The sequence below is a fragment of the Hypanus sabinus genome, unplaced genomic scaffold (assembly GCF_030144855.1).
Source record: "Hypanus sabinus isolate sHypSab1 unplaced genomic scaffold, sHypSab1.hap1 scaffold_1542, whole genome shotgun sequence".
NCBI lineage: Eukaryota > Metazoa > Chordata > Chondrichthyes > Myliobatiformes > Dasyatidae > Hypanus > Hypanus sabinus.
The window spans coordinates 35,001-62,403 of NW_026779619.1; the positions used below are offsets into that span (position 1 = coordinate 35,001).

The 27,403-nt window shown below is 56.8% G+C and overlaps 1 protein-coding gene across 1 annotated transcript in view; it reads left to right on the forward strand.

The window, feature by feature from the left end:
- Window positions 1-65: 65 nt before the first annotated feature.
- LOC132387119 (AMP deaminase 3-like) overlaps window positions 66-27,403 on the forward strand; it is a gene marked incomplete at its 3' end in the record, with an annotated part of 42,655 nt that continues 15,317 nt past the window's right edge. Inside the window, exon 1 of the mRNA XM_059959474.1 lies at window positions 66-271. Coding sequence (XP_059815457.1) covers window positions 87-271 — 185 coding nt within the window. The remainder of the gene's footprint in view (window positions 272-27,403) is intronic.

Genomic DNA, 27,403 nt, shown 5'->3' on the forward strand with positions numbered 1-27,403 from the left:
TCTGACCCGTGTCCCGGGAGCGCTCGGGATGGTCAACAGAGTAAGTCCTTTCTGCCTCTCCAGACTTCACCTGCTATCCATTGGATATGAAGGAAGCTCTCAGCTTGGATTCGATCCCGGAGGATTTACCCCATGTCCTCAGCCTGCAGGATGGAGTCTTCACCCTGGCCGATCCCTCCGGGTCGCCCCTGCCCTTCATCTGCCCCACCAGCCACACCGAGTACTCGAGAGATATGAAGAACTTACTGGAGATCATCGCCGATGGGCCATTGTGAGGGTTCTATTCCACCGTCCTCCTTTAATCCCCCGTGCACTCCGCCTACCTCCCTTACTTTCTCACTTTTCATAACCCCCCACTCCTCTCCCTCCTTGTGTATAAAACCACTCTACTCCCCTTCCTGGTGAATAAACCCCTCTGCTGTCTCCCCTGGTGTATAAACCCCTCTCCTGTCCCTCCTGGTGTTTAAACCCCTCTCCTGTCTCTCCTGGTGTATAAACCCCTCTCCTGTCTCCCCTGCTGTACAAACCCCTCCCCTGTCTGCCCTGGCGTATAAACCCCTCTCCTGTCTGCCCTGGCATATAAACCCCTCTCCTGTCTCCCCTGGCGTATAAACCCCTCTCCTGTCTGCCCTGGCGTATAAACCCCTCTCCTGTCTCCCCTGGTGTATAAACCCCTCTCCTGTCTCCCCTGGTGTACAAACCCCTCTATTGTCTGCCCTGGCGTATAAACCCCTCTCCTGTCTGCCCTGGCGTATAAACCCCTCTCCTGTCTCCCGTGGTGTATAAACCCCTCTCCTGTCTCCCCTGGCGTATAAACCCCTCTTCTGTCTGCCCTGGCGTATAAACCCCTCTCCTGTCTCCCCTGGTGTATAAACCCCTCTCCTGTCTCCCCTGGTGTATAAACCCCTCTCCTGTCTCCCCTGGTGTACAAACCCCTCTCCTGTCTGCCCTGGCGTATAAACCCCTCTCCTGTCTGCCCTGGCGTATAAACCCCTCTCCTGTCTCCCCTGGTATATAAACCCCTCTCCTGTCTGCCCTGGCGTATAAACCCCTCTCCTGTCTCCCCTGGCGTATAAACCCCTCTCCTGTCTCCCCTGGTGTATAAACCCCTCTCCTGTCTCCCCTGGTGTACAAACCCCTCTCCTGTCTGCCCTGGCGTATAAACCCCTCTCCTGTCTACCCTGGCGTATAAACCCCTGTCCTGTCTGCCCTGGCGTTTAAACCCCTCTCCTGTCTCCCCTGGTGTATAAACCCCTCTCCTGTCTGCCCTGGCGTATAAACCCCTCTCCTGTCTGCCCTGGCGTATAAACCCCTCTCCTGTCTCCCCTGGTGTACAAACCCCTCTCCTGTCTCCCCTGGTGTACAAACCCCTCTCCTGTCTCCCCTGGTGTATAAACCCCTCTCCTGTCTCCCCGGTGTATAAACCCCTCTCCTGTCTCCCCTGATGTACAAACCCCTCTCCTGTCTCCCCTGGTGTATAAACCCCTCTCCTGTCTCCCCTGGTGTATAAACCCCTCTCCTGTCTCCCCTGGTGTACAAACCCCTCTCCTGTCTCCCTGGTGTATAAACCCCTCTCCTGTCTCCCCTGGCGTATAAACCCCTCTCCTGTCTCCCCTGGTGTACAAACCCCTCTCCTGTCTCCCCTGGTGTACAAACCCCTCTCCTGTCTCCCCTGGTGTACAAACCCCTCTCCTGTCTCCCCTGGTGTATAAACCCCTCTCCTGTCTCCCCTGGTGTATAAACCCCTCTCCTGTCTCCCCTGGCGTATAAACCCCTCTCCTGTCTGCCCTGGCGTATAAACCCCTCTCCTGTCAGCCCTGGCGTATAAACCCCTCTCCTCTCCCTCCTTGTGTATAAAACCACTCTACTCTTCTTCCTGGTGAATAAACCCCTCTGCTGTCTCCCCTGGTGTATAAACCCCACTCCTGTCCCTCCTGGTGTTTAAACCCCTCTCCTGTCTCTCCCGGTGTATAAACCCCTCTCCTGTCTCCCGTGGTGTATAAACCCCCCTGGTGTATAAACCCCTCTCCTGTCTCCCCTGGTGTACAAACCCCTCTCCTGTCTCCCCTGGTGTACAAACCCCTCTCCTGTCTCTCCTGGCGTATAAACCCCTCTCCTGTCTCCCCTGGCGTATAAACCCCTCTCCTGTCTGCCCTGGCGTATAAACCCCTCTCCTGTCTGCCCTGGCGTATAAAACCCTCTCCTGTCTGCCCTGGCGTAAAAACCCCTCTCCTGTCTCCCCTGGCGTAAAAACCCCTCTCCTGTCTCCCCTGGTGTATAAACCCCTCTCCTGTCTCCCCAGGCGTACAAACCCCTCTCCTGTCTGCCCTGGCGTATAAACCCCTCTCCTGTCTCCCCTGGCGTATAAACCCCTCTCCTGTCTGCCCTGGCGTATAAACCCCTCTCCTGTCTCCCCTGGTGTATAAACCCCTCTCGTCTCCCCTGGCGTATAAACCCCTCTCCTGTCTCCCCTGGTATATAAACCCCTCTCCTGTCTCTCCTGGTGTATAAACCCCTCTCCTGTCTCCCCTGGTGAATAAACCCCTCTCCTGTCTCCCCTGGTGTATAAACCCCTCTCCTGTCTCCCCTGGTGTACAAACCCCTCTCCTGTCTGCCCTGGCGTATAAACCCCTCTCCTGTCTGCCCTGGCCTATAAACCCCTCTCCTGTCTCCCCTGGCGTATAAACCCCTCTCCTGTCTGCCCTGGCAGATAAACCCCTCTCCTATCTCCCCTGGTGTATAAACCCCCCTCCTGTCTCCCCTGTGTATAAACCCCTCTCCTGTCTCCCCTGGCGTATAAACCCCTCTCCTGTCTGCCCTGGCGTATAAACCCCTCTCCTGTCTGCCCTGGCGTATAAACCCCTCTCCTGTCTCCCCTGGCGTATAAACCCCTCTCCTGTCTGCCCTGGCGTATAAACCCCTCTCCTGTCTCCCCTGGCGTATAAACCCCTCTCCTGTCTCCCCTGGTGTATAAACCCCTCTCCTGTCTCCCCTGGTGTACAAACCCCTCTCCTGTCTGCCGTGGCGTATAAACCCCTCTCCTGTCTGCCCTGGCGTACAAACCCCTCTCCTGTCTCCCCTGGTGTACAAACCCCTCTCCTGTCTCCCCTGGTGTATAAACCCCTCTCCTGTCTCCCCTGTTGTATAAACCCCTCTCCTGTCTGCCCTGGCGTATAAACCCCTCTCCTGTCTCCCCTGGTGTATAAACCCCTCTCCTGTCTCCCCTGGTGTATAAACCCCTCTCCTGTCTCCCCTGGCGTATAAACCCCTCTCCTGTCTCCCCTGGCGTATAAACCCCTCTCCTGTCTGCCCTGGCGTATAAACCCCTCTCCTGTCTGCCCTGGCGTATAAACCCCTCTCCTGTCTCCCCTGGTGTATAAACCCCTCTCCTGTCTGCCCTGGCGTATAAACCCCTCTCCTGTCTGCCCTGTCGTATAAACCCCTCTCCTGTCTCCCCTGGTGTTTAAACCCCTCTCCTGTCTCCCCTGGTGTATAAACCCCTCTCCTGTCTCCCCTGGTGTACAAACCCCTCTCCTGTCTGCCCTGGCGTATAAACCCCTCTCCTGTCTGCCCTGGCGTATAAACCCCTCTCCTGTCTCCCCTGGTGTACAAACCCCTCTCCTGTCTCCCCTGGTGTATAAACCCCTCTCCTGTCTCCCCTGTTGTATAAACCCCTCTCCTGTCTGCCCTGGCGTATAAACCCCTCTCCTGTCTCCCCTGGTGTATAAACCGCTCTCCTGTCTGCCCTGGCGTATAAACCCCTCTCCTGTCTGCCCTGGCGTATAAACCCCTCTCCTGTCTGCCCTGGCGTATAAACCCCTCTCCTGTCTCCCCTGGCGTATGAACCCCTCTCCTGTCTCCCCTGGCGTATAAACCCCTCTCAAGTCTGCCCTGGCGTATAAACCCCTCTCCTGTCTGCCCTGGCGTATAAACCCCTCTCCTGTCTCCCCTGGTGTATAAACCCCTCTCCTGTCTGCCCTGGCGTATAAACCCCTCTCCTGTCTGCCCTGTCCTATAAACCCCTCTCCTGTCTCCCCTGGTGTATAAACCACTCTCCTGTCTCCACTGGTGTACAAACCCCTCTCCTGTCTGCCCTGGCGTATAAACCCCTCTCCTGTCTCCCCTGGCGTATAAACCCCTCTCCTGTCTGCCCTGGCGTATAAACCCCTCTCCTGTCTCCCCTGGTGTATAAACCCCTCTCTTGTCTGCCCTGGCGTATAAACCCCTCTCCTGTCTGCCCTGGCGTATAAACCCCTCTCCTGTCTCCCCTGGTGTATAAACCCCTCTCCTGTCTCCCCTGGTGTACAAACCCCTCTCCTGTCTGCCCTGGCGTATAAACCCCTCTCCTGTCTGCCCTGGCGTATAAACCCCTCTCCTGTCTCCCCTGGTGTACAAAACCCTCTCCTGTCTCCCCTGGTGTATAAGCCCCTCTCCTGTCTCCCCTGGTGTATAAACCCCTCTCCTGTCTCCCCTGGTGTACAAACCCCTCTCCTGTCTCCCCTGGTGTATAAACCCCTCTCCTGTCTCCCCTGTTGTATAAACCCCTCTCCTGTCTCCCCTGGTGTACAAACCCCTCTCCTGTCTGCCCTGGCATATAAACCCCTCTCCTGTCTGCCCTGGCGTATAAACCCCTCTCCTGTCTCCCCTGGTGTATAAACCCCTCTCCTGTCTGCCCTGGCGTATAAACCCCTCTCCTGTCTGCCCTAGCGTATAAACCCCTCTCCTGTCTGCCCTGGCGTATAAACCCCTCTCCTGTCTCCCCTGGTGTATAAACCCCTCTCCTGTCTCCCCTGGTGTACAAACCCCTCTCCTGTCTGCCCTGGCGTATAAACCCCTCTCCTGTCTCCCCTGGTGTATAAACCCCTCTCCTGTCTCCCCTGGTGTACAAACCCCTCTCCTGTCTCCCCTGGCGTATAAACCCCTCTCCTGTCTCCACTGGCGTATAAACCCCTCTCCTGTCTCCCCTGGCGTATAAACCCCTCTCCTGTCTGCCCTGGCGTGTAAACGCCCTCTCCTGTCTGCCCTGGCGTATAAACCCCTCTCCTGTCTCCCCTGGTGTATAAACCCCTCTCCTGTCTGCCCTGGCGTATAAACCCCTCTCCTGTCTGCCCTGTCGTATAAACCCCTCTCCTGTCTCCCCTGGTGTATAAACCCCTCTCCTGTCTCCCCTGGTGTATAAACCCCTCTCCTGTCTCCCCTGGTGTACAAACCCCTCTCCTGTCTGCCCTGGCGTATAAACCCCTCTCCTGTCTGCCCTGGCGTATAAACCCCTCTCCTGTCTCCCCTGGCGTATACACCCCTCTCCTGTCTCCCCTGGCGTATAAACCCCTCTCCTGTCTGCCCTGGCGTATAAACCCCTCTCCTGTCTGCCCTGGCGGATAAACCCCTCTCCTGTCTCCCCTGGTGTATAAACCCCTCTCCTGTCTGCACTGGCGTATAAACCCCTCTCCTGTCTGCCCTGTCCTATAAACCCCTCTCCTGTCTCCCCTGGTGTATAAACACCTCTCCTGTCTCCCCTGGTGTATAAACCCCTCTCCTGTCTCCCCTGGTGTATAAACCCCTCTCCTGTCTCCCCTGGTATACAAACCCCTCTCCTGTCTCTCCTGGTGTTTAAACCCCTCTCCTGTCTCCCCTGGTGAATAAACCCCTCTCCTGTCTCCCCTGGTGTATACACCCCTCTCCTGTCTCCCCTGGTGTATAAACCCCTCTCCTGTCCCTCCTGGTGTTTAAACCCCTCTCCTGTCTCTCCTGGTGTATAAACCCCTCTCCTGTCTCCCCTGCTGTACAAACCCCTCTCCTGTCTGCCCTGGCGTATAAACCCCTCTCCTGTCTGCCCTGGCGTATAAACCCCTCTCCTGTCTCCCCTGGTGTATAAACCCCTCTCCTGTCTCCCCTGGTGTACAAACCCCTCTCCTGTCTGCCCTGGCTTATAAACCCCTCTCCTGTCTGCCCTGGCGTATAAACCCCTCTCCTGTCTCCCCTGCTGTACAAACCCCTCTCCTGTCTGCCCTGGCGTATAAACCCCTCTCCTGTCTGCCCTGGCGTATAAACCCCTCTCCTGTCTCCCCTGGTGTATAAACCCCTCTCCTGTCTCCCCTGGTGTACAAACCCCTCTCCTGTCTGCCCTGGCTTATAAACCCCTCTCCTGTCTGCCCTGGCGTATAAACCCCTCTTCTGTCTGCCCTGGCGTATAAACCCCTCTCCTGTATCCCCTGGTGTATAAACCCCTCTCCTGTCTCCCCTGGTGTATAAACCCCTCTCCTGTCTCCCCTGGTGTACATCCCTTCTCCTGTCTGCCCTGGCGTATAAACCCCTCTCCTGTCTGCCCTGGCGTATAAACCCCTCTCCTGTCTGCCCTGGCGTATAAACCCCTCTCCTGTCTGCCCTGGCGTATAAACCCCTCTCCTGTCTCCCCTGGTGTATAAACCCCTCTCCTGTCTGCCCTGGGGTATAAACCCCTCTCCTGTCTGCCCTGTCGTATAAACCCCTCTCCTGTCTCCCCTGGTGTTTAAACCCCTCTCCTGTCTCCCCTGGTGTATAAACCCCTCTCCTGTCTCCCCTGGTGTACAAACCCCTCTCCTGTCTGCCCTGGCGTATAAACCCCTCTCCTGTCTGCCCTGGCGTATAAACCCCTCTCCTGTCTCCCCTGGTGTACAAACCCCTCTCCTGTCTCCCCTGTTGTATAAACCCCTCTCCTGTCTGCCCTGGCGTATAAACCCCTCTCCTGTCTCCCCTGGTGTATAAACCGCTCTCCTGTCTGCCCTGGCGTATAAACCCCTCTCCTGTCTGCCCTGGCGTATAAACCCCTCTCCTGTCTGCCCTGGCGTATAAACCCCTCTCCTGTCTGCCCTGGCGTATAAACCCCTCTCCTGTCTCCCCTGGTGTATGAACCCCTCTCCTGTCTCCCCTGGCGTATGAACCCCTCTCAAGTCTGCCCTGGCGTATAAACCCCTCTCCTGTCTGCCCTGGCGTATAAACCCCTCTCCTGTCTCCCCTGGTGTATAAACCCCTCTCCTGTCTGCCCTGGCGTATAAACCCCTCTCCTGTCTGCCCTGTCCTATAAACCCCTCTCCTGTCTCCCCTGGTGTATAAACCCCTCTCCTGTCTCCCCTGGTGTATAAACCCCTCTCCTGTCTCCCCTGGTGTACAAACCCCTCTCCTGTCTGCCCTGGCGTATAAACCCCTCTCCTGTCTCCCCTGGCGTATAAACCCCTCTCCTGTCTGCCCTGGCGTATAAACCCCTCTCCTGTCTCCCCTGGTGTATAAACCCCTCTCTTGTCTGCCCTGGCGTATAAACCCCTCTCCTGTCTGCCCTGGCGTATAAACCCCTCTCCTGTCTCCCCTGGTGTATAAACCCCTCTCCTGTCTCCCCTGGTGTACAAACCCCTCTCCTGTCTGCCCTGGCGTATAAACCCCTCTCCTGTCTGGCCTGGCGTATAAACCCCTCTCCTGTCTCCCCTGGTGTACAAACCCCTCTCCTGTCTCCCCTGGTGTATAAACCCCTCTCCTGTCTCCCCTGGTGTATAAACCCCTCTCCTGTCTCCCCTGGTGTACAAACCCCTCTCCTGTCTCCCCTGGTGTATAAACCCCTCTCCTGTCTCCCCTGTTGTATAAACCCCTCTCCTGTCTCCCCTGGTGTACAAACCCCTCTCCTGTCTGCCCTGGCATATAAACCCCTCTCCTGTCTGCCCTGGCGTATAAACCCCTCTCCTGTCTCCCCTGGTGTATAAACCCCTCTCCTGTCTGCCCTGGCGTATAAACCCCTCTCCTGTCTGCCCTAGCGTATAAACCCCTCTCCTGTCTCCCCTGGTGTATAAACTCCTCTCCTGTCTCCCCTGGCGTATAAACCCCTCTCCTGTCTCCCCTGGTGTATAAACCCCTCTCCTGTCTCTCCTGGCGTATAAACCCCTCTCCTGTCACCCCTGGCGTATAAACCCCTCTCCTGTCTGCCCTGGCGTATAAACCCCTCTCCTGTCTGCCCTGGCGTATAAAACCCTCTCCTGTCTGCCCTGGCGTAAAAACCCCTCTCCTGTCTCCCCTGGCGTAAAAACCCCTCTCCTGTCTCCCCTGGTGTATAAACCCCTCTCCTGTCTCCCCAGGCGTACAAACCCCTCTCCTGTCTGCCCTGGCGTATAAACCCCTCTCCTGTCTCCCCTGGCGTATAAACCCCTCTCCTGTCTGCCCTGGCGTATAAACCCCTCTCCTGTCTCCCCTGGTGTATAAACCCCTCTCGTCTCCCCTGGCGTATAAACCCCTCTCCTGTCTCCCCTGGTATATAAACCCCTCTCCTGTCTCTCCTGGTGTATAAACCCCTCTCCTGTCTCCCCTGGTGAATAAACCCCTCTCCTGTCTCCCCTGGCGTATAAACCCCTCTCCTGTCTCCCCTGGTGTATAAACCGCTCTCCTGTCTGCCCTGGCGTATAAACCCCTCTCCTGTCTGCCCTGGCGTATAAACCCCTCTCCTGTCTGCCCTGGCGTATAAACCCCTCTCCTGTCTCCCCTGGTGTATGAACCCCTCTCCTGTCTCCCCTGGCGTATGAACCCCTCTCCTGTCTGCCCTGGCGTATAAACCCCTCTCCTGTCTCCCCTGGCGTATAAACCCCTCTCCTGTCTCCCCTGGTGTATAAACCCCTCTCCTGTCTGCCCTGGCGTATAAACCCCTCTCCTGTCTCCCCTGTCCTATAAACCCCTCTCCTGTCTCCCCTGGTGTATAAACCCCTCTCCTGTCTGCCCTGGCGTATAAACCCCTCTCCTGTCTCCCCTGGCGTATAAACCCCTCTCCTGTCTGCCCTGGCGTATAAACCCCTCTCCTGTCTCCCCTGGTGTATAAACCCCTCTCCTGTCTCCCCTGGTGTATAAACCCCTCTCCTGTCTGCCCTGGCGTATAAACCCCTCTCCTGTCTGCCCTGGCGTATAAACCCCTCTCCTGTCTCCCCTGGTGTATAAACCCCTCTCCTGTCTCCCCTGGTGTACAAACCCCTCTCCTGTCTGCCCTGGCGTATAAACCCCTCTCCTGTCTGCCCTGGCGTATAAACCCCTCTCCTGTCTCCCCTGGTGTACAAACCCCTCTCCTGTCTCCCCTGGTGTATAAGCCCCTCTCCTGTCTCCCCTGGTGTATAAACCCCTCTCCTGTCTCCCCTGGTGTACAAACCCCTCTCCTGTCTCCCCTGGTGTATAAACCCCTCTCCTGTCTCCCCTGTTGTATAAACCCCTCTCCTGTCTCCCCTGGTGTACAAACCCCTCTCCTGTCTCCCCTGGTGTACAAACCCCTCTCCTGTCTGCCCTGGCGTATAAACCCCTCTCCTGTCTGCCCTGGTGTATAAACCCCTCTCCTGTCTGCCCTGGCGTATAAACCCCTCTCCTGTCTGCCCTAGCGTATAAACCCCTCTCCTGTCTGCCCTGGCGTATAAACCCCTCTCCTGTCTCCCCTGGTGTATAAACCCCTCTCCTGTCTCCCCTGGTGTACAAACCCCTCTCCTGTCTCCCCTGGCGTATAAACCCCTCTCCTGTCTCCCCTGGTGTATAAACCCCTCTCCTGTCTCCCCTGGCGTACAAACACCTCTCCTGTCTCCACTGGCGTATAAACCCCTCTCCTGTCTCCCCTGGCGTATAAACCCCTCTCCTGTCTGCCCTGGCGTATAAACGCCCTCTCCTGTCTGCCCTGGCGTATAAACCCCTCTCCTGTCTCCCCTGGGGTATAAACCCCTCTCCTGTCTGCCCTGGCGTATAAACCCCTCTCCTGTCTGCCCTGTCGTATAAACCCCTCTCCTGTCTCCCCTGGTGTATAAACCCCTCTCCTGTCTCCCCTGGTGTATAAACCCCTCTCCTGTCTCCCCTGGTGTACAAACCCCTCTCCTGTCTGCCCTGGCGTATAAAACCCTCTCCTGTCTGCCCTGGCGTATAAACCCCTCTCCTGTCTCCCCTGGCGTATACACCCCTCTCCTGTCTCCCCTGGCGTATAAACCCCTCTCCTGTCTGCCCTGGCGTATAAACCCCTCTCCTGTCTCCCCTGGTGTATAAACCCCTCTCCTGTCTCCCCTGGTGTATAAACCCCTCTCCTGTCTCCCCTGGTGTACAAACCCCTCTCCTGTCTCCCCTGTTGTATAAACCCCTCTCCTGTCTCCCCTGTTGTATAAACCCCTCTCCTGTCTCCCCTGGTGTACAAACCCCTCTCCTGTCTGCCCTGGCATATAAACCCCTCTCCTGTCTGCCCTGGCGTATAAACCCCTCTCCTGTCTCCCCTGGTGTATAAACCCCTCTCCTGTCTGCCCTGGCGTATAAACCCCTCTCCTGTCTGCCCTAGCGTATAAACCCCTCTCCTGTCTCCCCTGGTGTATAAACTCCTCTCCTGTCTCCCCTGGCGTATAAACCCCTCTCCTGTCTCCCCTGGTGTATAAACCCCTCTCCTGTCTCTCCTGGCGTATAAACCCCTCTCCTGTCACCCCTGGCGTATAAACCCCTCTCCTGTCTGCCCTGGCGTATAAACCCCTCTCCTGTCTGCCCTGGCGTATAAAACCCTCTCCTGTCTGCCCTGGCGTAAAAACCCCTCTCCTGTCTCCCCTGGCGTAAAAACCCCTCTCCTGTCTCCCCTGGTGTATAAACCCCTCTCCTGTCTCCCCAGGCGTACAAACCCCTCTCCTGTCTGCCCTGGCGTATAAACCCCTCTCCTGTCTCCCCTGGCGTATAAACCCCTCTCCTGTCTGCCCTGGCGTATAAACCCCTCTCCTGTCTCCCCTGGTGTATAAACCCCTCTCGTCTCCCCTGGCGTATAAACCCCTCTCCTGTCTCCCATGGTATATAAACCCCTCTCCTGTCTCTCCTGGTGTATAAACCCCTCTCCTGTCTCCCCTGGTGAATAAACCCCTCTCCTGTCTCCCCTGGTGTATAAACCCCTCTCCTGTCTCCCCTGGTGTACAAACCCCTCTCCTGTCTGCCCTGGCGTATAAACCCCTCTCCTGTCTGCCCTGGCCTATAAACCCCTCTCCTGTCTCCCCTGGCGTATAAACCCCTCTCCTGTCTGCCCTGGCAGATAAACCCCTCTCCTGTCTCCCCTGGTGTATAAACCCCCCTCCTGTCTCCCCTGTGTATAAACCCCTCTCCTGTCTCCCCTGGCGTATAAACCCCTCTCCTGTCTGCCCTGGCGTATAAACCCCTCTCCTGTCTGCCCTGGCGTATAAACCCCTCTCCTGTCTCCCCTGGCGTATAAACCCCTCTCCTGTCTGCCCTTGCGTATAAACCCCTCTCCTGTCTCCCCTGGCGTATAAACCCCTCTCCTGTCTCCCCTGGTGTATAAACCCCTCTCCTGTCTCCCCTGGTGTACAAACCCCTCTCCTGTCTGCCCTGGCGTATAAACCCCTCTCCTGTCTGCCCTGGCGTACAAACCCGTCTCCTGTCTCCCCTGGTGTACAAACCCCTCTCCTGTCTCCCCTGGTGTATAAACCCCTCTCCTGTCTCCCCTGTTGTATAAACCCCTCTCCTGTCTGCCCTGGCGTATAAACCCCTCTCCTGTCTCCCCTGGTGTATAAACCCCTCTCCTGTCTCCCCTGGCGTATAAACCCCTCTCCTGTCTCCCCTGGCGTATAAACCCCTCTCCTGTCTGCCCTGGCGTATAAACCCCTCTCCTGTCTGCCCTGGCGTATAAACCCCTCTCCTGTCTCCCCTGGTGTATAAACCCCTCTCCTGTCTGCCCTGGCGTATAAACCCCTCTCCTGTCTGCCCTGTCGTATAAACCCCTCTCCTGTCTCCCCTGGTGTTTAAACCCCTCTCCTGTCTCCCCTGGTGTATAAACCCCTCTCCTGTCTCCCCTGGTGTACAAACCCCTCTCCTGTCTGCCCTGGCGTATAAACCCCTCTCCTGTCTGCCCTGGCGTATAAACCCCTCTCCTGTCTCCCCTGGTGTACAAACCCCTCTCCTGTCTCCCCTGGTGTATAAACCCCTCTCCTGTCTCCCCTGGTGTATAAACCCCTCTCCTGTCTCCCCTGGCGTATAAACCCCTCTCCTGTCTCCCCTGGTGTATAAACCGCTCTCCTGTCTGCCCTGGCGTATAAACCCCTCTCCTGTCTGCCCTGGCGTATAAACCCCTCTCCTGTCTGCCCTGGCGTATAAACCCCTCTCCTGTCTCCTCTGGTGTATGAACCCCTCTCCTGTCTCCCCTGGCGTATAAACCCCTCTCCTGTCTGCCCTGGCGTATAAACCCCTCTCCTGTCTCCCCTGGCGTATAAACCCCTCTCCTGTCTCCCCTGGTGTATAAACCCCTCTCCTGTCTGCCCTGGCGTATAAACCCCTCTCCTGTCTCCCCTGTCCTATAAACCCCTCTCCTGTCTCCCCTGGTGTATAAACCCCTCTCCTGTCTGCCCTGGCGTATAAACCCCTCTCCTGTCTCCCCTGGCGTATAAACCCCTCTCCTGTCTGCCCTGGCGTATAAACCCCTCTCCTGTCTCCCCTGGTGTATAAACCCCTCTCCTGTCTCCCCTGGTGTATAAACCCCTCTCCTGTCTGCCCTGGCGTATAAACCCCTCTCCTGTCTGCCCTGGCGTATAAACCCCTCTCCTGTCTCCCCTGGTGTATAAACCCCTCTCCTGTCTCCCCTGGTGTACAAACCCCTCTCCTGTCTGCCCTGGCGTATAAACCCCTCTCCTGTCTGCCCTGGCGTATAAACCCCTCTCCTGTCTCCCCTGGTGTACAAACCCCTCTCCTGTCTCCCCTGGTGTATAAGCCCCTCTCCTGTCTCCCCTGGTGTATAAACCCCTCTCCTGTCTCCCCTGGTGTACAAACCCCTCTCCTGTCTCCCCTGGTGTATAAACCCCTCTCCTGTCTCCCCTGTTGTATAAACCCCTCTCCTGTCTCCCCTGGTGTACAAACCCCTCTCCTGTCTGCCCTGGCATATAAACCCCTCTCCTGTCTGCCCTGGCGTATAAACCCCTCTCCTGTCTGCCCTGGTGTATAAACCCCTCTCCTGTCTGCCCTGGCGTATAAACCCCTCTCCTGTCTGCCCTAGCGTATAAACCCCTCTCCTGTCTGCCCTGGCGTATAAACCCCTCTCCTGTCTCCCCTGGTGTATAAACCCCTCTCCTGTCTCCCCTGGTGTACAAACCCCTCTCCTGTCTCCCCTGGCGTATAAACCCCTCTCCTGTCTCCCCTGGTGTATAAACCCCTCTCCTGTCTCCCCTGGCGTACAAACCCCTCTCCTGTCTCCACTGGCGTATAAACCCCTCTCCTGTCTCCCCTGGCGTATAAACCCCTCTCCTGTCTGCCCTGGCGTATAAACGCCCTCTCCTGTCTGCCCTGGCGTATAAACCCCTCTCCTGTCTCCCCTGGGGTATAAACCCCTCTCCTGTCTGCCCTGGCGTATAAACCCCTCTCCTGTCTGCCCTGTCGTATAAACCCCTCTCCTGTCTCCCCTGGTGTATAAACCCCTCTCCTGTCTCCCCTGGTGTATAAACCCCTCTCCTGTCTCCCCTGGTGTACAAACCCCTCTCCTGTCTGCCCTGGCGTATAAAACCCTCTCCTGTCTGCCCTGGCGTATAAACCCCTCTCCTGTCTCCCCTGGCGTATACACCCCTCTCCTGTCTCCCCTGGCGTATAAACCCCTCTCCTGTCTGCCCTGGCGTATAAACCCCTCTCCTGTCTGCCCTGGCGGATAAACCCCTCTCCTGTCTCCCCTGGTGTATAAACCCCTCTCCTGTCTGCACTGGCGTATAAACCCCTCTCCTGTCTGCCCTGTCCTATAAACCCCTCTCCTGTCTCCCCTGGTGTATAAACCCCTCTCCTGTCTCCCCTGGTGTATAAACCCCTCTCCTGTCTCCCCTGGTATACAAACCCCTCTCCTGTCTCTCCTGGTGTTTAAACCCCTCTCCTGTCTCCCCTGGTGAATAAACCCCTCTCCTGTCTCCCCTGGTGTATACACCCCTCTCCTGTCTCCCCTGGTGTATAAACCCCTCTCCTGTCCCTCCTGGTGTTTAAACCCCTCTCCTGTCTCTCCTGGTGTATAAACCCCTCTCCTGTCTCCCCTGCTGTACAAACCCCTCTCCTGTCTGCCCTGGCGTATAAACCCCTCTCCTGTCTGCCCTGGCGTATAAACCCCTCTCCTGTCTCCCCTGGTGTATAAACCCCTCTCCTGTCTCCCCTGGTGTACAAACCCCTCTCCTGTCTGCCCTGGCTTATAAACCCCTCTCCTGTCTGCCCTGGCGTATAAACCCCTCTCCTGTCTCCCCTGCTGTACAAACCCCTCTCCTGTCTGCCCTGGCGTATAAACCCCTCTCCTGTCTGCCCTGGCGTATAAACCCCTCTCCTGTCTCCCCTGGTGTATAAACCCCTCTCCTGTCTCCCCTGGTGTACAAACCCCTCTCCTGTCTGCCCTGGCTTATAAACCCCTCTCCTGTCTGCCCTGGCGTATAAACCCCTCTTCTGTCTGCCCTGGCGTATAAACCCCTCTCCTGTCTCCCCTGGTGTATAAACCCCTCTCCTGTCTCCCCTGGTGTATAAACCCCTCTCCTGTCTCCCCTGGTGTACATCCCTTCTCCTGTCTGCCCTGGCGTATAAACCCCTCTCCTGTCTGCCCTGGCGTATAAACCCCTCTCCTGTCTGCCCTGGCGTATAAACCCCTCTCCTGTCTGCCCTGGCGTATAAACCCCTCTCCTGTCTCCCCTGGTGTATAAACCCCTCTCCTGTCTGCCCTGGGGTATAAACCCCTCTCCTGTCTGCCCTGTCGTATAAACCCCTCTCCTGTCTCCCCTGGTGTTTAAACCCCTCTCCTGTCTCCCCTGGTGTATAAACCCCTCTCCTGTCTCCCCTGGTGTACAAACCCCTCTCCTGTCTGCCCTGGCGTATAAACCCCTCTCCTGTCTGCCCTGGCGTATAAACCCCTCTCCTGTCTCCCCTGGTGTACAAACCCCTCTCCTGTCTCCCCTGTTGTATAAACCCCTCTCCTGTCTGCCCTGGCGTATAAACCCCTCTCCTGTCTCCCCTGGTGTATAAACGGCTCTCCTGTCTGCCCTGGCGTATAAACCCCTCTCCTGTCTGCCCTGGCGTATAAACCCCTCTCCTGTCTGCCCTGGCGTATAAACCCCTCTCCTGTCTGCCCTGGCGTATAAACCCCTCTCCTGTCTCCCCTGGTGTATGAACCCCTCTCCTGTCTCCCCTGGCGTATAAACCCCTCTCAAGTCTGCCCTGGCGTATAAACCCCTCTCCTGTCTGCCCTGGCGTATAAACCCCTCTCCTGTCTCCCCTGGTGTATAAACCCCTCTCCTGTCTGCCCTGGCGTATAAACCCCTCTCCTGTCTGCCCTGTCCTATAAACCCCTCTCCTGTCTCCCCTGGTGTATAAACCCCTCTCCTGTCTCCCCTGGTGTATAAACCCCTCTCCTGTCTCCCCTGGTGTACAAACCCCTCTCCTGTCTGCCCTGGCGTATAAACCCCTCTCCTGTCTCCCCTGGCGTATAAACCCCTCTCCTGTCTGCCCTGGCGTATAAACCCCTCTCCTGTCTCCCCTGGTGTATAAACCCCTCTCTTGTCTGCCCTGGCGTATAAACCCCTCTCCTGTCTGCCCTGGCGTATAAACCCCTCTCCTGTCTCCCCTGGTGTATAAACCCCTCTCCTGTCTCCCCTGGTGTACAAACCCCTCTCCTGTCTGCCCTGGCGTATAAACCCCTCTCCTGTCTGCCCTGGCGTATAAACCCCTCTCCTGTCTCCCCTGGTGTACAAACCCCTCTCCTGTCTCCCCTGGTGTATAAACCCCTCTCCTGTCTCCCCTGGTGTATAAACCCCTCTCCTGTCTCCCCTGGTGTACAAACCCCTCTCCTGTCTCCCCTGGTGTATAAACCCCTCTCCTGTCTCCCCTGTTGTATAAACCCCTCTCCTGTCTCCCCTGGTGTACAAACCCCTCTCCTGTCTGCCCTGGCATATAAACCCCTCTCCTGTCTGCCCTGGCGTATAAACCCCTCTCCTGTCTCCCCTGGTGTATAAACCCCTCTCCTGTCTGCCCTGGCGTATAAACCCCTCTCCTGTCTGCCCTAGCGTATAAACCCCTCTCCTGTCTCCCCTGGTGTATAAACTCCTCTCCTGTCTCCCCTGGCGTATAAACCCCTCTCCTGTCTCCCCTGGTGTATAAACCCCTCTCCTGTCTCTCCTGGTGTATAAACCCCTCTCCTGTCTCCCCTGGTGAATAAACCCCTCTCCTGTCTCCCCTGGTGTATAAACCCCTCTCCTGTCTCCCCTGGTGTATAAACCCCTCTCCTGTCCCTCCTGGTGTTTAAACATCTCTCCTGTCTCTCCTGGTGTATAAACCCCTCTCCTGTCTCCCCTGCTGTACAAACCCCTCTCCTGTCTGCCCTGGCGTATAAACCCCTCTCCTGTCTGCCCTGGCGTATAAACCCCTCTCATGTCTCCCCTGGTGTATAAACCCCTCTCCTGTCTCCCCTGGTATACAAACCCCTCTCCTGTCTGCCCTGGCGTATAAACCCCTCTCCTGTCTGCCCTGGCGTATAAACCCCTCTCCTGTCTCCCGTGGTGTATAAACCCCTCTCCTGTCTCCCCTGGCGTATAAACCCCTCTTCTGTCTGCCCTGGCGTATAAACCCCTCTCCTGTCTCCCCTGGTGTATAAACCCCTCTCCTGTCTCCCCTGGTGTATAAACCCCTCTCCTGTTTCCCCTGGTGTACAAACCCCTCTCCTGTCTGCCCTGGCGTATAAACCCCTCTGCTGTCTGCCCTGGCGTTTAAACCCCTCTCCTGTCTCCCCTGGTGTATAAACCCCTCTCCTGTCTGCCCTAGCGTATAAACCCCTCTCCTGTCTCCCCTGGTGTATAAACTCCTCTCCTGTCTCCCCTGGCGTATAAACCCCTCTCCTGTCTCCCCTGGTGTATAAACCCCTCTCCTGTCTCTCCTGGTGTATAAACCCCTCTCCTGTCTCCCCTGGTGAATAAACCCCTCTCCTGTCTCCCCTGGTGTATAAACCCCTCTCCTGTCTCCCCTGGTGTATAAACCCCTCTCCTGTCCCTCCTGGTGTTTAAACATCTCTCCTGTCTCTCCTGGTGTATAAACCCCTCTCCTGTCTCCCCTGCTGTACAAACCCCTCTCCTGTCTGCCCTGGCGTATAAACCCCTCTCCTGTCTGCCCTGGCGTATAAACCCCTCTCCTGTCTCCCCTGGTGTATAAACCCCTCTCCTGTCTCCCCTGGTATACAAACCCCTCTCCTGTCTGCCCTGGCGTATAAACCCCTCTCCTGTCTGCCCTGGCGTATAAACCCCTCTCCTGTCTCCCGTGGTGTATAAACCCCTCTCCTGTCTCCCCTGGCGTATAAACCCCTCTTCTGTCTGCCCTGGCGTATAAACCCCTCTCCTGTCTCCCCTGGTGTATAAACCCCTCTCCTGTCTCCCCTGGTGTATAAACCCCTCTCCTGTTTCCCCTGGTGTACAAACCCCTCTCCCGTCTGCCCTGGCGTATAAACCCCTCTCCTGTCTGCCCTGGCGTTTAAACCCCTCTCCTGTCTCCCCTGGTGTATAAACCCCTCTCCTGTCTGCCCTGGCGTATAAACCCCTCTCCTGTCTGCCCTGGCGTATAAACCCCTCTCCTGTCTCCCCTGGTGTATAAACCCCTCTCCTGTCTCCCCTGGTGTACAAACCCCTCTCCTGTCTCCCCTGGCGTATAAACCCCTCTCCTGTCTCCACTGGCGTATAAACCCCTCTCCTGTCTCCCCTGGCGTATAAACCCCTCTCCTGTCTGCCCTGGCGTGTAAACGCCCTCTCCTGTCTGCCCTGGCGTATAAACCCCTCTCCTGTCTCCCCTGGTGTATAAACCCCTCTCCTGTCTGCCCTGGCGTATAAACCCCTCTCCTGTCTCCCCTGGTGTATAAACCCCTCTCCTGTCTCCCCTGGTGTACAAACCCCTCTCCTGTCAGCCCTGGCGTATAAACCCCTCTCCTGTCTGCCCTGGCGTATAAACCCCTCTCCTGTCTCCCCTGGCGTATAAACCCCTCTCCTGTCTCCCCTGGCGTATAAACCCCTCTCCTGTCTGCCCTGGCGTATAAACCCCTCTCCTGTCTGCCCTGGCGGATAAACCCCTCACCTGTCTCCCCTGGTGTATAAAACCCTCTCCTGTCTGCCCTGGCGTATAAACCCCTCTCCTGTCTGCCCTGTCCTATAAACCCCTCTCCTGTCTCCCCTGGTGTATAAACCCCTCTCCTGTCTCCCCTGGTGTATAAACCCCTCTCCTGTCTCCCTTGGTGTATAAACCCCTCTCCTGTCTCCCCTGGTATACAAACCCCTCTCCTGTCTCCCCTGGTGAATAAACCCCTCTCCTGTCTCCCCTGGTGTATAAACCCCTCTCCTGTCCCTCCTGGTGTTTAAACCCCTCTCCTGTCTCTCCTGGTGTATAAACCCCTCTCCTGTCTCCCCTGCTGTACAAACCCCTCTCCTGTCTGCCCTGGCGTATAAACCCCTCTCCTGTCTGCCCTGGCGTATAAACCCCTCTCCTGTCTTCCCTGGTGTATAAACCCCTCTCCTGTCTCCCCTGGTGTACAAACCCCTCTCCTGTCTCCCCTGGTGTATAAACCCCTCCCCTGTCAGCCCTGGCGTATAAACCCCTCTCCTGTCTCCCCTGGTGTATAAACCCCTCTCCTGTCTCCCCTGGTGTACAAACCCCTCTCCTGTCTCCCCTGGTGTATAAACCCCTCTCCTGTCTCCCCTGGTGTATAAACCCCTCTCCTGTCTGCCCTGGCGTATAAACCCCTCTCCTGTCTGCCCTGGCGTATAAACCCCTCTCCTGTCTCCCCTGGTGTATAAACCCCGCTCCTCTCTCCCCTGGCGTATAAACCCCTCTCCTGTCTCCCCTGGCGTATAAACCCCTCTCCTGTCTGCCCTGGCGTTTAAACCCCTCTCCTGTCTGCCCTGGCGTATAAACCCCTCTCCTGTCTCCCCTGGTGTATAAACCCTTCTCCTGTCTGCCCTGGCGTATAAACCCCTCTCCTGTCTGCCCTGGCGTATAACCCCCTCTCCTGTCTCCCCTGGTGTATAAACCCCTCTCCTGTCTCCCCTGGAGTATAAACCCCTCTCCTGTCTCCCGTGGTGTACAAACCCCTCTCCTGTCTGCCCTGGCGTATAAACCCCTCTCCTGTCTGCCCTGGCGTATAAACCACTCTCCTGTCTCCCCTGGTGTATAAACCCCTCTCCTGTCTGCCCTGGCGTATAAACCCCTCTCCTGTCTCCCCTGGTGTATAAACCCCTCTCCTGTCTGCCCTGGCGTATAAACCCCTCTCCTGTCTGCCCTGGCGTATAAACCCCTCTCCTGTCTCCCCTGGTGTATAAACCCCTCTCCTGTCCCTCCTGGTGTATAAACCCCTCTCCTGTCCCTCCTGGTGTTTAAACCCCTCTCCTGTCTCCCCGGTGTATAAACCCCTCTCCTGTCTCCCCTGGTGTGTAAGCCCCTCTCCTGTCCCTCCTGGTGTATAAACCCCTCTCCTGTCTCCCCGGTGTATAAACCCCTCTCCTGTCTCCCCTGGTGTATAAACCCCTCTCCTGTCTCTCCTGGTGTATAAACCCCTCTCCTGTCTCCCCTGGTATACAAACCCCTCTCCTGTCTCTCCTGGTGTTTAAACCCCTCTCCTGTCTCCCCTGGTGAATAAACCCCTCTCCTGTCTCCCCTGGTGTATACACCCCTCTCCTGTCTCCCCTGGTGTATAAACCCCTCTCCTGTCCCTCCTGGTGTTTAAACCCCTCTCCTGTCTCTCCTGGTGTATAAACCCCTCTCCTGTCTCCCCTGCTGTACAAACCCCTCTCCTGTCTGCCCTGGCGTATAAACCCCTCTCCTGTCTCCCCTGGTGTATAAACCCCTCTCCTGTCTCCCCTGGTGTACAAACCCCTCTCCTGTCTGCCCTGGCTTATAAACCCCTCTCCTGTCTGCCCTGGCGTATAAACCCCTCTCCTGTCTCCCATGGTGTATAAACCCCTCTCCTGTCTCCCCTGGCGTATAAACCCCTCTTCTGTCTGCCCTGGCGTATAAACCCCTCTCCTGTCTCCCCTGGTGTATAAACCCCTCTCCTGTCTCCCCTGGTGTATAAACCCCTCTCCTGTCTCCCCTGGTGTACATCCCTTCTCCTGTCTGCCCTGGCGTATAAACCCCTCTCCTGTCTGCCCTGGCGTATAAACCCCTCTCCTGTCTGCCCTGGCGTATAAACCCCTCTCCTGTCTGCCCTGGCGTATAAACCCCTCTCCTGTCTCCCCTGGTGTATAAACCCCTCTCCTGTCTGCCCTGGGGTATAAACCCCTCTCCTGTCTGCCCTGTCGTATAAACCCCTCTCCTGTCTCCCCTGGTGTTTAAACCCCTCTCCTGTCTCCCCTGGTGTATAAACCCCTCTCCTGTCTCCCCTGGTGTACAAACCCCTCTCCTGTCTGCCCTGGCGTATAAACCCCTCTCCTGTCTGCCCTGGCGTATAAACCCCTCTCCTGTCTCCCCTAGTGTATAAACCCCTCTCCTGTCCCTCCTGGTGTATAAACCCCTCTCCTGTCCCTCCTGGTGTTTAAACCCCTCTCCTGTCTCCCCGGTGTATAAACCCCTCTCCTGTCTCCCCTGGTGTGTAAGCCCCTCTCCTGTCCCTCCTGGTGTATAAACCCCTCTCCTGTCTCCCCGGTGTATAAACCCCTCTCCTGTCTCCCCTGGTGTATAAACCCCTCTCCTGTCTCTCCTGGTGTATAAACCCCTCTCCTGTCTCCCCTGGTATACAAACCCCTCTCCTGTCTCTCCTGGTGTTTAAACCCCTCTCCTGTCTCCCCTGGTGAATAAACCCCTCTCCTGTCTCCCCTGGTGTATACACCCCTCTCCTGTCTCCCCTGGTGTATAAACCCCTCTCCTGTCCCTCCTGGTGTTTAAACCCCTCTCCTGTCTCTCCTGGTGTATAAACCCCTCTCCTGTCTCCCCTGCTGTACAAACCCCTCTCCTGTCTGCCCTGGCGTATAAACCCCTCTCCTGTCTCCCCTGGTGTATAAACCCCTCTCCTGTCTCCCCTGGTGTACAAACCCCTCTCCTGTCTGCCCTGGCTTATAAACCCCTCTCCTGTCTGCCCTGGCGTATAAACCCCTCTCCTGTCTCCCATGGTGTATAAACCCCTCTCCTGTCTCCCCTGGCGTATAAACCCCTCTTCTGTCTGCCCTGGCGTATAAACCCCTCTCCTGTCTCCCCTGGTGTATAAACCCCTCTCCTGTCTCCCCTGGTGTATAAACCCCTCTCCTGTCTCCCCTGGTGTACATCCCTTCTCCTGTCTGCCCTGGCGTATAAACCCCTCTCCTGTCTGCCCTGGCGTATAAACCCCTCTCCTGTCTGCCCTGGCGTATAAACCCCTCTCCTGTCTGCCCTGGCGTATAAACCCCTCTCCTGTCTCCCCTGGTGTATAAACCCCTCTCCTGTCTGCCCTGGGGTATAAACCCCTCTCCTGTCTGCCCTGTCGTATAAACCCCTCTCCTGTCTCCCCTGGTGTTTAAACCCCTCTCCTGTCTCCCCTGGTGTATAAACCCCTCTCCTGTCTCCCCTGGTGTACAAACCCCTCTCCTGTCTGCCCTGGCGTATAAACCCCTCTCCTGTCTGCCCTGGCGTATAAACCCCTCTCCTGTCTCCCCTGGTGTACAAACCCCTCTCCTGTCTCCCCTGTTGTATAAACCCCTCTCCTGTCTGCCCTGGCGTATAAACCCCTCTCCTGTCTCCCCTGGCGTATAAACCGCTCTCCTGTCTGCCCTGGCGTATAAACCCCTCTCCTGTCTGCCCTGGCGTATAAACCCCTCTCCTGTCTGCCCTGGCGTATAAACCCCTCTCCTGTCTGCCCTGGCGTATAAACCCCTCTCCTGTCTCCCCTGGTGTATGAACCCCTCTCCTGTCTCCCCTGGCGTATAAACCCCTCTCAAGTCTGCCCTGGCGTATAAACCCCTCTCCTGTCTGCCCTGGCGTATAAACCCCTCTCCTGTCTCCCCTGGTGTATAAACCCCTCTCCTGTCTGCCCTGGCGTATAAACCACTCTCCTGTCTGCCCTGTCCTATAAACCCCTCTCCTGTCTCCCCTGGTGTATAAACCCCTCTCCTGTCTCCCCTGGTGTATAAACCCCTCTCCTGTCTCCCCTGGTGTACAAACCCCTCTCCTGTCTGCCCTGGCGTACAAACCCCTCTCCTGTCTCCCCTGGCGTATAAACCCCTCTCCTGTCTGCCCTGGCGTATAAACCCCTCTCCTGTCTCCCCTGGTGTATAAACCCCTCTCTTGTCTGCCCTGGCGTATAAACCCCTCTCCTGTCTGCCCTGGCGTATAAACCCCTCTCCTGTCTCCCCTGGTGTATAAACCCCTCTCCTGTCTCCCCTGGTGTACAAACCCCTCTCCTGTCTGCCCTGGCGTATAAACCCCTCTCCTGTCTGCCCTGGCGTATAAACCCCTCTCCTGTCTCCCCTGGTGTACAAACCCCTCTCCTGTCTCCCCTGGTGTATAAACCCCTCTCCTGTCTCCCCTGGTGTATAAACCCCTCTCCTGTCTCCCCTGGTGTACAAACCCCTCTCCTGTCTCCCCTGGTGTATAAACCCCTCTCCTGTCTCCCCTGTTGTATAAACCCCTCTCCTGTCTCCCCTGGTGTACAAACCCCTCTCCTGTCTGCCCTGGCATATAAACCCCTCTCCTGTCTGCCCTGGCGTATAAACCCCTCTCCTGTCTCCCCTGGTGTATAAACCCCTCTCCTGTCTGCCCTGGCGTATAAACCCCTCTCCTGTCTGCCCTAGCGTATAAACCCCTCTCCTGTCTCCCCTGGTGTATAAACTCCTCTCCTGTCTCCCCTGGCGTATAAACCCCTCTCCTGTCTCCCCTGGTGTATAAACCCCTCTCCTGTCTCTCCTGGTGTATAAACCCCTCTCCTGTCTCCCCTGGTGAATAAACCCCTCTCCTGTCTCCCCTGGTGTATAAACCCCTCTCCTGTCTCCCCTGGTGTATAAACCCCTCTCCTGTCCCTCCTGGTGTTTAAACATCTCTCCTGTCTCTCCTGGTGTATAAACCCCTCTCCTGTCTCCCCTGCTGTACAAACCCCTCTCCTGTCTGCCCTGGCGTATAAACCCCTCTCCTGTCTGCCCTGGCGTATAAACCCCTCTCCTGTCTCCCCTGGTGTATAAACCCCTCTCCTGTCTCCCCTGGTATACAAACCCCTCTCCTGTCTCCCCTGGTATACAAACCCCTCTCCTGTCTGCCCTGGCGTATAAACCCCTCTCCTGTCTGCCCTGGCGTATAAACCCCTCTCCTGTCTCCCCTGGCGTATAAACCTCTCTTCTGTCTGCCCTGGCGTATAAACCCCTCTCCTGTCTGCCCTGTCCTATAAACCCCTCTCCTGTCTCCCCTGGTGTAAAAACCCCTCTCCTGTCTCCCCTGGTGTATAAACCCCTCTCCTGTCTCCCCTGGTGTATAAACCCCTCTCCTGTCTCCCCTGGTATACAAACCCCTCTCCTGTCTCCCCTGGTGAATAAACCCCTCTCCTGTCTCCCCTGGTGTATAAACCCCTCTCCTGTCCCTCCTGGTGTTTAAACCCCTCTCCTGTCTCTCCTGGTGTATAAACCCCTCTCCTGTCTCCCCTGCTGTACAAACCCCTCTCCTGTCTGCCCTGGCGTATAAACCCCTCTCCTGTCTGCCCTGGCGTATAAACCCCTCTCCTGTCTTCCCTGGTGTATAAACCCCTCTCCTGTCTCCCCTGGTGTACAAACCCCTCTCCTGTCTCCCCTGGTGTATAAACCCCTCCCCTGTCAGCCCTGGCGTATAAACCCCTCTCCTGTCTCCCCTGGTGTATAAACCCCTCTCCTGTCTCCCCTGGTGTACAAACCCCTCTCCTGTCTCCCCTGGTGTATAAACCCCTCTCCTGTCTCCCCTGGTGTATAAACCCCTCTCCTGTCTGCCCTGGCGTATAAACCCCTCTCCTGTCTGCCCTGGCGTATAAACCCCTCTCCTGTCTCCCCTGGTGTATAAACCCCGCTCCTCTCTCCCCTGGCGTATAAACCCCTCTCCTGTCTCCCCTGGCGTATAAACCCCTCTCCTGTCTGCCCTGGCGTTTAAACCCCTCTCCTGTCTGCCCTGGCGTATAAACCCCTCTCCTGTCTCCCCTGGTGTATAAACCCTTCTCCTGTCTGCCCTGGCGTATAAACCCCTCTCCTGTCTGCCCTGGCGTATAACCCCCTCTCCTGTCTCCCCTGGTGTATAAACCCCTCTCCTGTCTCCCCTGGTGTATAAACCCCTCTCCTGTCTCCCCTGGTGTACAAACCCCTCTCCTGTCTGCCCTGGCGTATAAACCCCTCTCCTGTCTGCCCTGGCGTATAAACCACTCTCCTGTCTCCCCTGGTGTATAAACCCCTCTCCTGTCTGCCCTGGCGTATAAACCCCTCTCCTGTCTCCCCTGGTGTATAAACCCCTCTCCTGTCTGCCCTGGCGTATAAACCCCTCTCCTGTCTGCCCTGGCGTATAAACCCCTCTCCTGTCTCCCCTAGTGTATAAACCCCTCTCCTGTCCCTCCTGGTGTATAAACCCCTCTCCTGTCCCTCCTGGTGTTTAAACCCCTCTCCTGTCTCCCCGGTGTATAAACCCCTCTCCTGTCTCCCCTGGTGTGTAAGCCCCTCTCCTGTCCCTCCTGGTGTATAAACCCCTCTCCTGTCTCCCCGGTGTATAAACCCCTCTCCTGTCTCCCCTGGTGTATAAACCCCTCTCCTGTCTCTCCTGGTGTATAAACCCCTCTCCTGTCTCCCCTGGTATACAAACCCCTCTCCTGTCTCTCCTGGTGTTTAAACCCCTCTCCTGTCTCCCCTGGTGAATAAACCCCTCTCCTGTCTCCCCTGGTGTATACACCCCTCTCCTGTCTCCCCTGGTGTATAAACCCCTCTCCTGTCCCTCCTGGTGTTTAAACCCCTCTCCTGTCTCTCCTGGTGTATAAACCCCTCTCCTGTCTCCCCTGCTGTACAAACCCCTCTCCTGTCTGCCCTGGCGTATAAACCCCTCTCCTGTCTCCCCTGGTGTATAAACCCCTCTCCTGTCTCCCCTGGTGTACAAACCCCTCTCCTGTCTGCCCTGGCTTATAAACCCCTCTCCTGTCTGCCCTGGCGTATAAACCCCTCTCCTGTCTCCCATGGTGTATAAACCCCTCTCCTGTCTCCCCTGGCGTATAAACCCCTCTTCTGTCTGCCCTGGCGTATAAACCCCTCTCCTGTCTCCCCTGGTGTATAAACCCCTCTCCTGTCTCCCCTGGTGTATAAACCCCTCTCCTGTCTCCCCTGGTGTACATCCCTTCTCCTGTCTGCCCTGGCGTATAAACCCCTCTCCTGTCTGCCCTGGCGTATAAACCCCTCTCCTGTCTGCCCTGGCGTATAAACCCCTCTCCTGTCTGCCCTGGCGTATAAACCCCTCTCCTGTCTCCCCTGGTGTATAAACCCCTCTCCTGTCTGCCCTGGGGTATAAACCCCTCTCCTGTCTGCCCTGTCGTATAAACCCCTCTCCTGTCTCCCCTGGTGTTTAAACCCCTCTCCTGTCTCCCCTGGTGTATAAACCCCTCTCCTGTCTCCCCTGGTGTACAAACCCCTCTCCTGTCTGCCCTGGCGTATAAACCCCTCTCCTGTCTGCCCTGGCGTATAAACCCCTCTCCTGTCTCCCCTGGTGTACAAACCCCTCTCCTGTCTCCCCTGTTGTATAAACCCCTCTCCTGTCTGCCCTGGCGTATAAACCCCTCTCCTGTCTCCCCTGGTGTATAAACCGCTCTCCTGTCTGCCCTGGCGTATAAACCCCTCTCCTGTCTGCCCTGGCGTATAAACCCCTCTCCTGTCTGCCCTGGCGTATAAACCCCTCTCCTGTCTGCCCTGGCGTATAAACCCCTCTCCTGTCTCCCCTGGTGTATGAACCCCTCTCCTGTCTCCCCTGGCGTATAAACCCCTCTCAAGTCTGCCCTGGCGTATAAACCCCTCTCCTGTCTGCCCTGGCGTATAAACCCCTCTCCTGTCTCCCCTGGTGTATAAACCCCTCTCCTGTCTGCCCTGGCGTATAAACCCCTCTCCTGTCTGCCCTGTCCTATAAACCCCTCTCCTGTCTCCCCTGGTGTATAAACCCCTCTCCTGTCTCCCCTGGTGTATAAACCCCTCTCCTGTCTCCCCTGGTGTACAAACCCCTCTCCTGTCTGCCCTGGCGTATAAACCCCTCTCCTGTCTCCCCTGGCGTATAAACCCCTCTCCTGTCTGCCCTGGCGTATAAACCCCTCTCCTGTCTCCCCTGGTGTATAAACCCCTCTCTTGTCTGCCCTGGCGTATAAACCCCTCTCCTGTCTGCCCTGGCGTATAAACCCCTCTCCTGTCTCCCCTGGTGTATAAACCCCTCTCCTGTCTCCCCTGGTGTACAAACCCCTCTCCTGTCTGCCCTGGCGTATAAACCCCTCTCCTGTCTGCCCTGGCGTATAAACCCCTCTCCTGTCTCCCCTGGTGTACAAACCCCTCTCCTGTCTCCCCTGGTGTATAAACCCCTCTCCTGTCTCCCCTGGTGTATAAACCCCTCTCCTGTCTCCCCTGGTGTACAAACCCCTCTCCTGTCTCCCCTGGTGTATAAACCCCTCTCCTGTCTCCCCTGTTGTATAAACCCCTCTCCTGTCTCCCCTGGTGTACAAACCCCTCTCCTGTCTGCCCTGGCATATAAACCCCTCTCCTGTCTGCCCTGGCGTATAAACCCCTCTCCTGTCTCCCCTGGTGTATAAACCCCTCTCCTGTCTGCCCTGGCGTATAAACCCCTCTCCTGTCTGCCCTAGCGTATAAACCCCTCTCCTGTCTCCCCTGGTGTATAAACTCCTCTCCTGTCTCCCCTGGCGTATAAACCCCTCTCCTGTCTCCCCTGGTGTATAAACCCCTCTCCTGTCTCTCCTGGTGTATAAACCCCTCTCCTGTCTCCCCTGGTGAATAAACCCCTCTCCTGTCTCCCCTGGTGTATAAACCCCTCTCCTGTCTCCCCTGGTGTATAAACCCCTCTCCTGTCCCTCCTGGTGTTTAAACATCTCTCCTGTCTCTCCTGGTGTATAAACCCCTCTCCTGTCTCCCCTGCTGTACAAACCCCTCTCCTGTCTGCCCTGGCGTATAAACCCCTCTCCTGTCTGCCCTGGCGTATAAACCCCTCTCCTGTCTCCCCTGGTGTATAAACCCCTCTCCTGTCTCCCCTGGTATACAAACCCCTCTCCTGTCTGCCCTGGCGTATAAACCCCTCTCCTGTCTGCCCTGGCGTATAAACCCCTCTCCTGTCTCCCGTGGTGTATAAACCCCTCTCCTGTCTCCCCTGGCGTATAAACCTCTCTTCTGTCTGCCCTGGCGTATAAACCCCTCTCCTGTCTCCCCTGGTGTATATACCCCTCTCCTGTCTCCCCTGGTGTATAAACCCCTCTCCTGTTTCCCCTGGT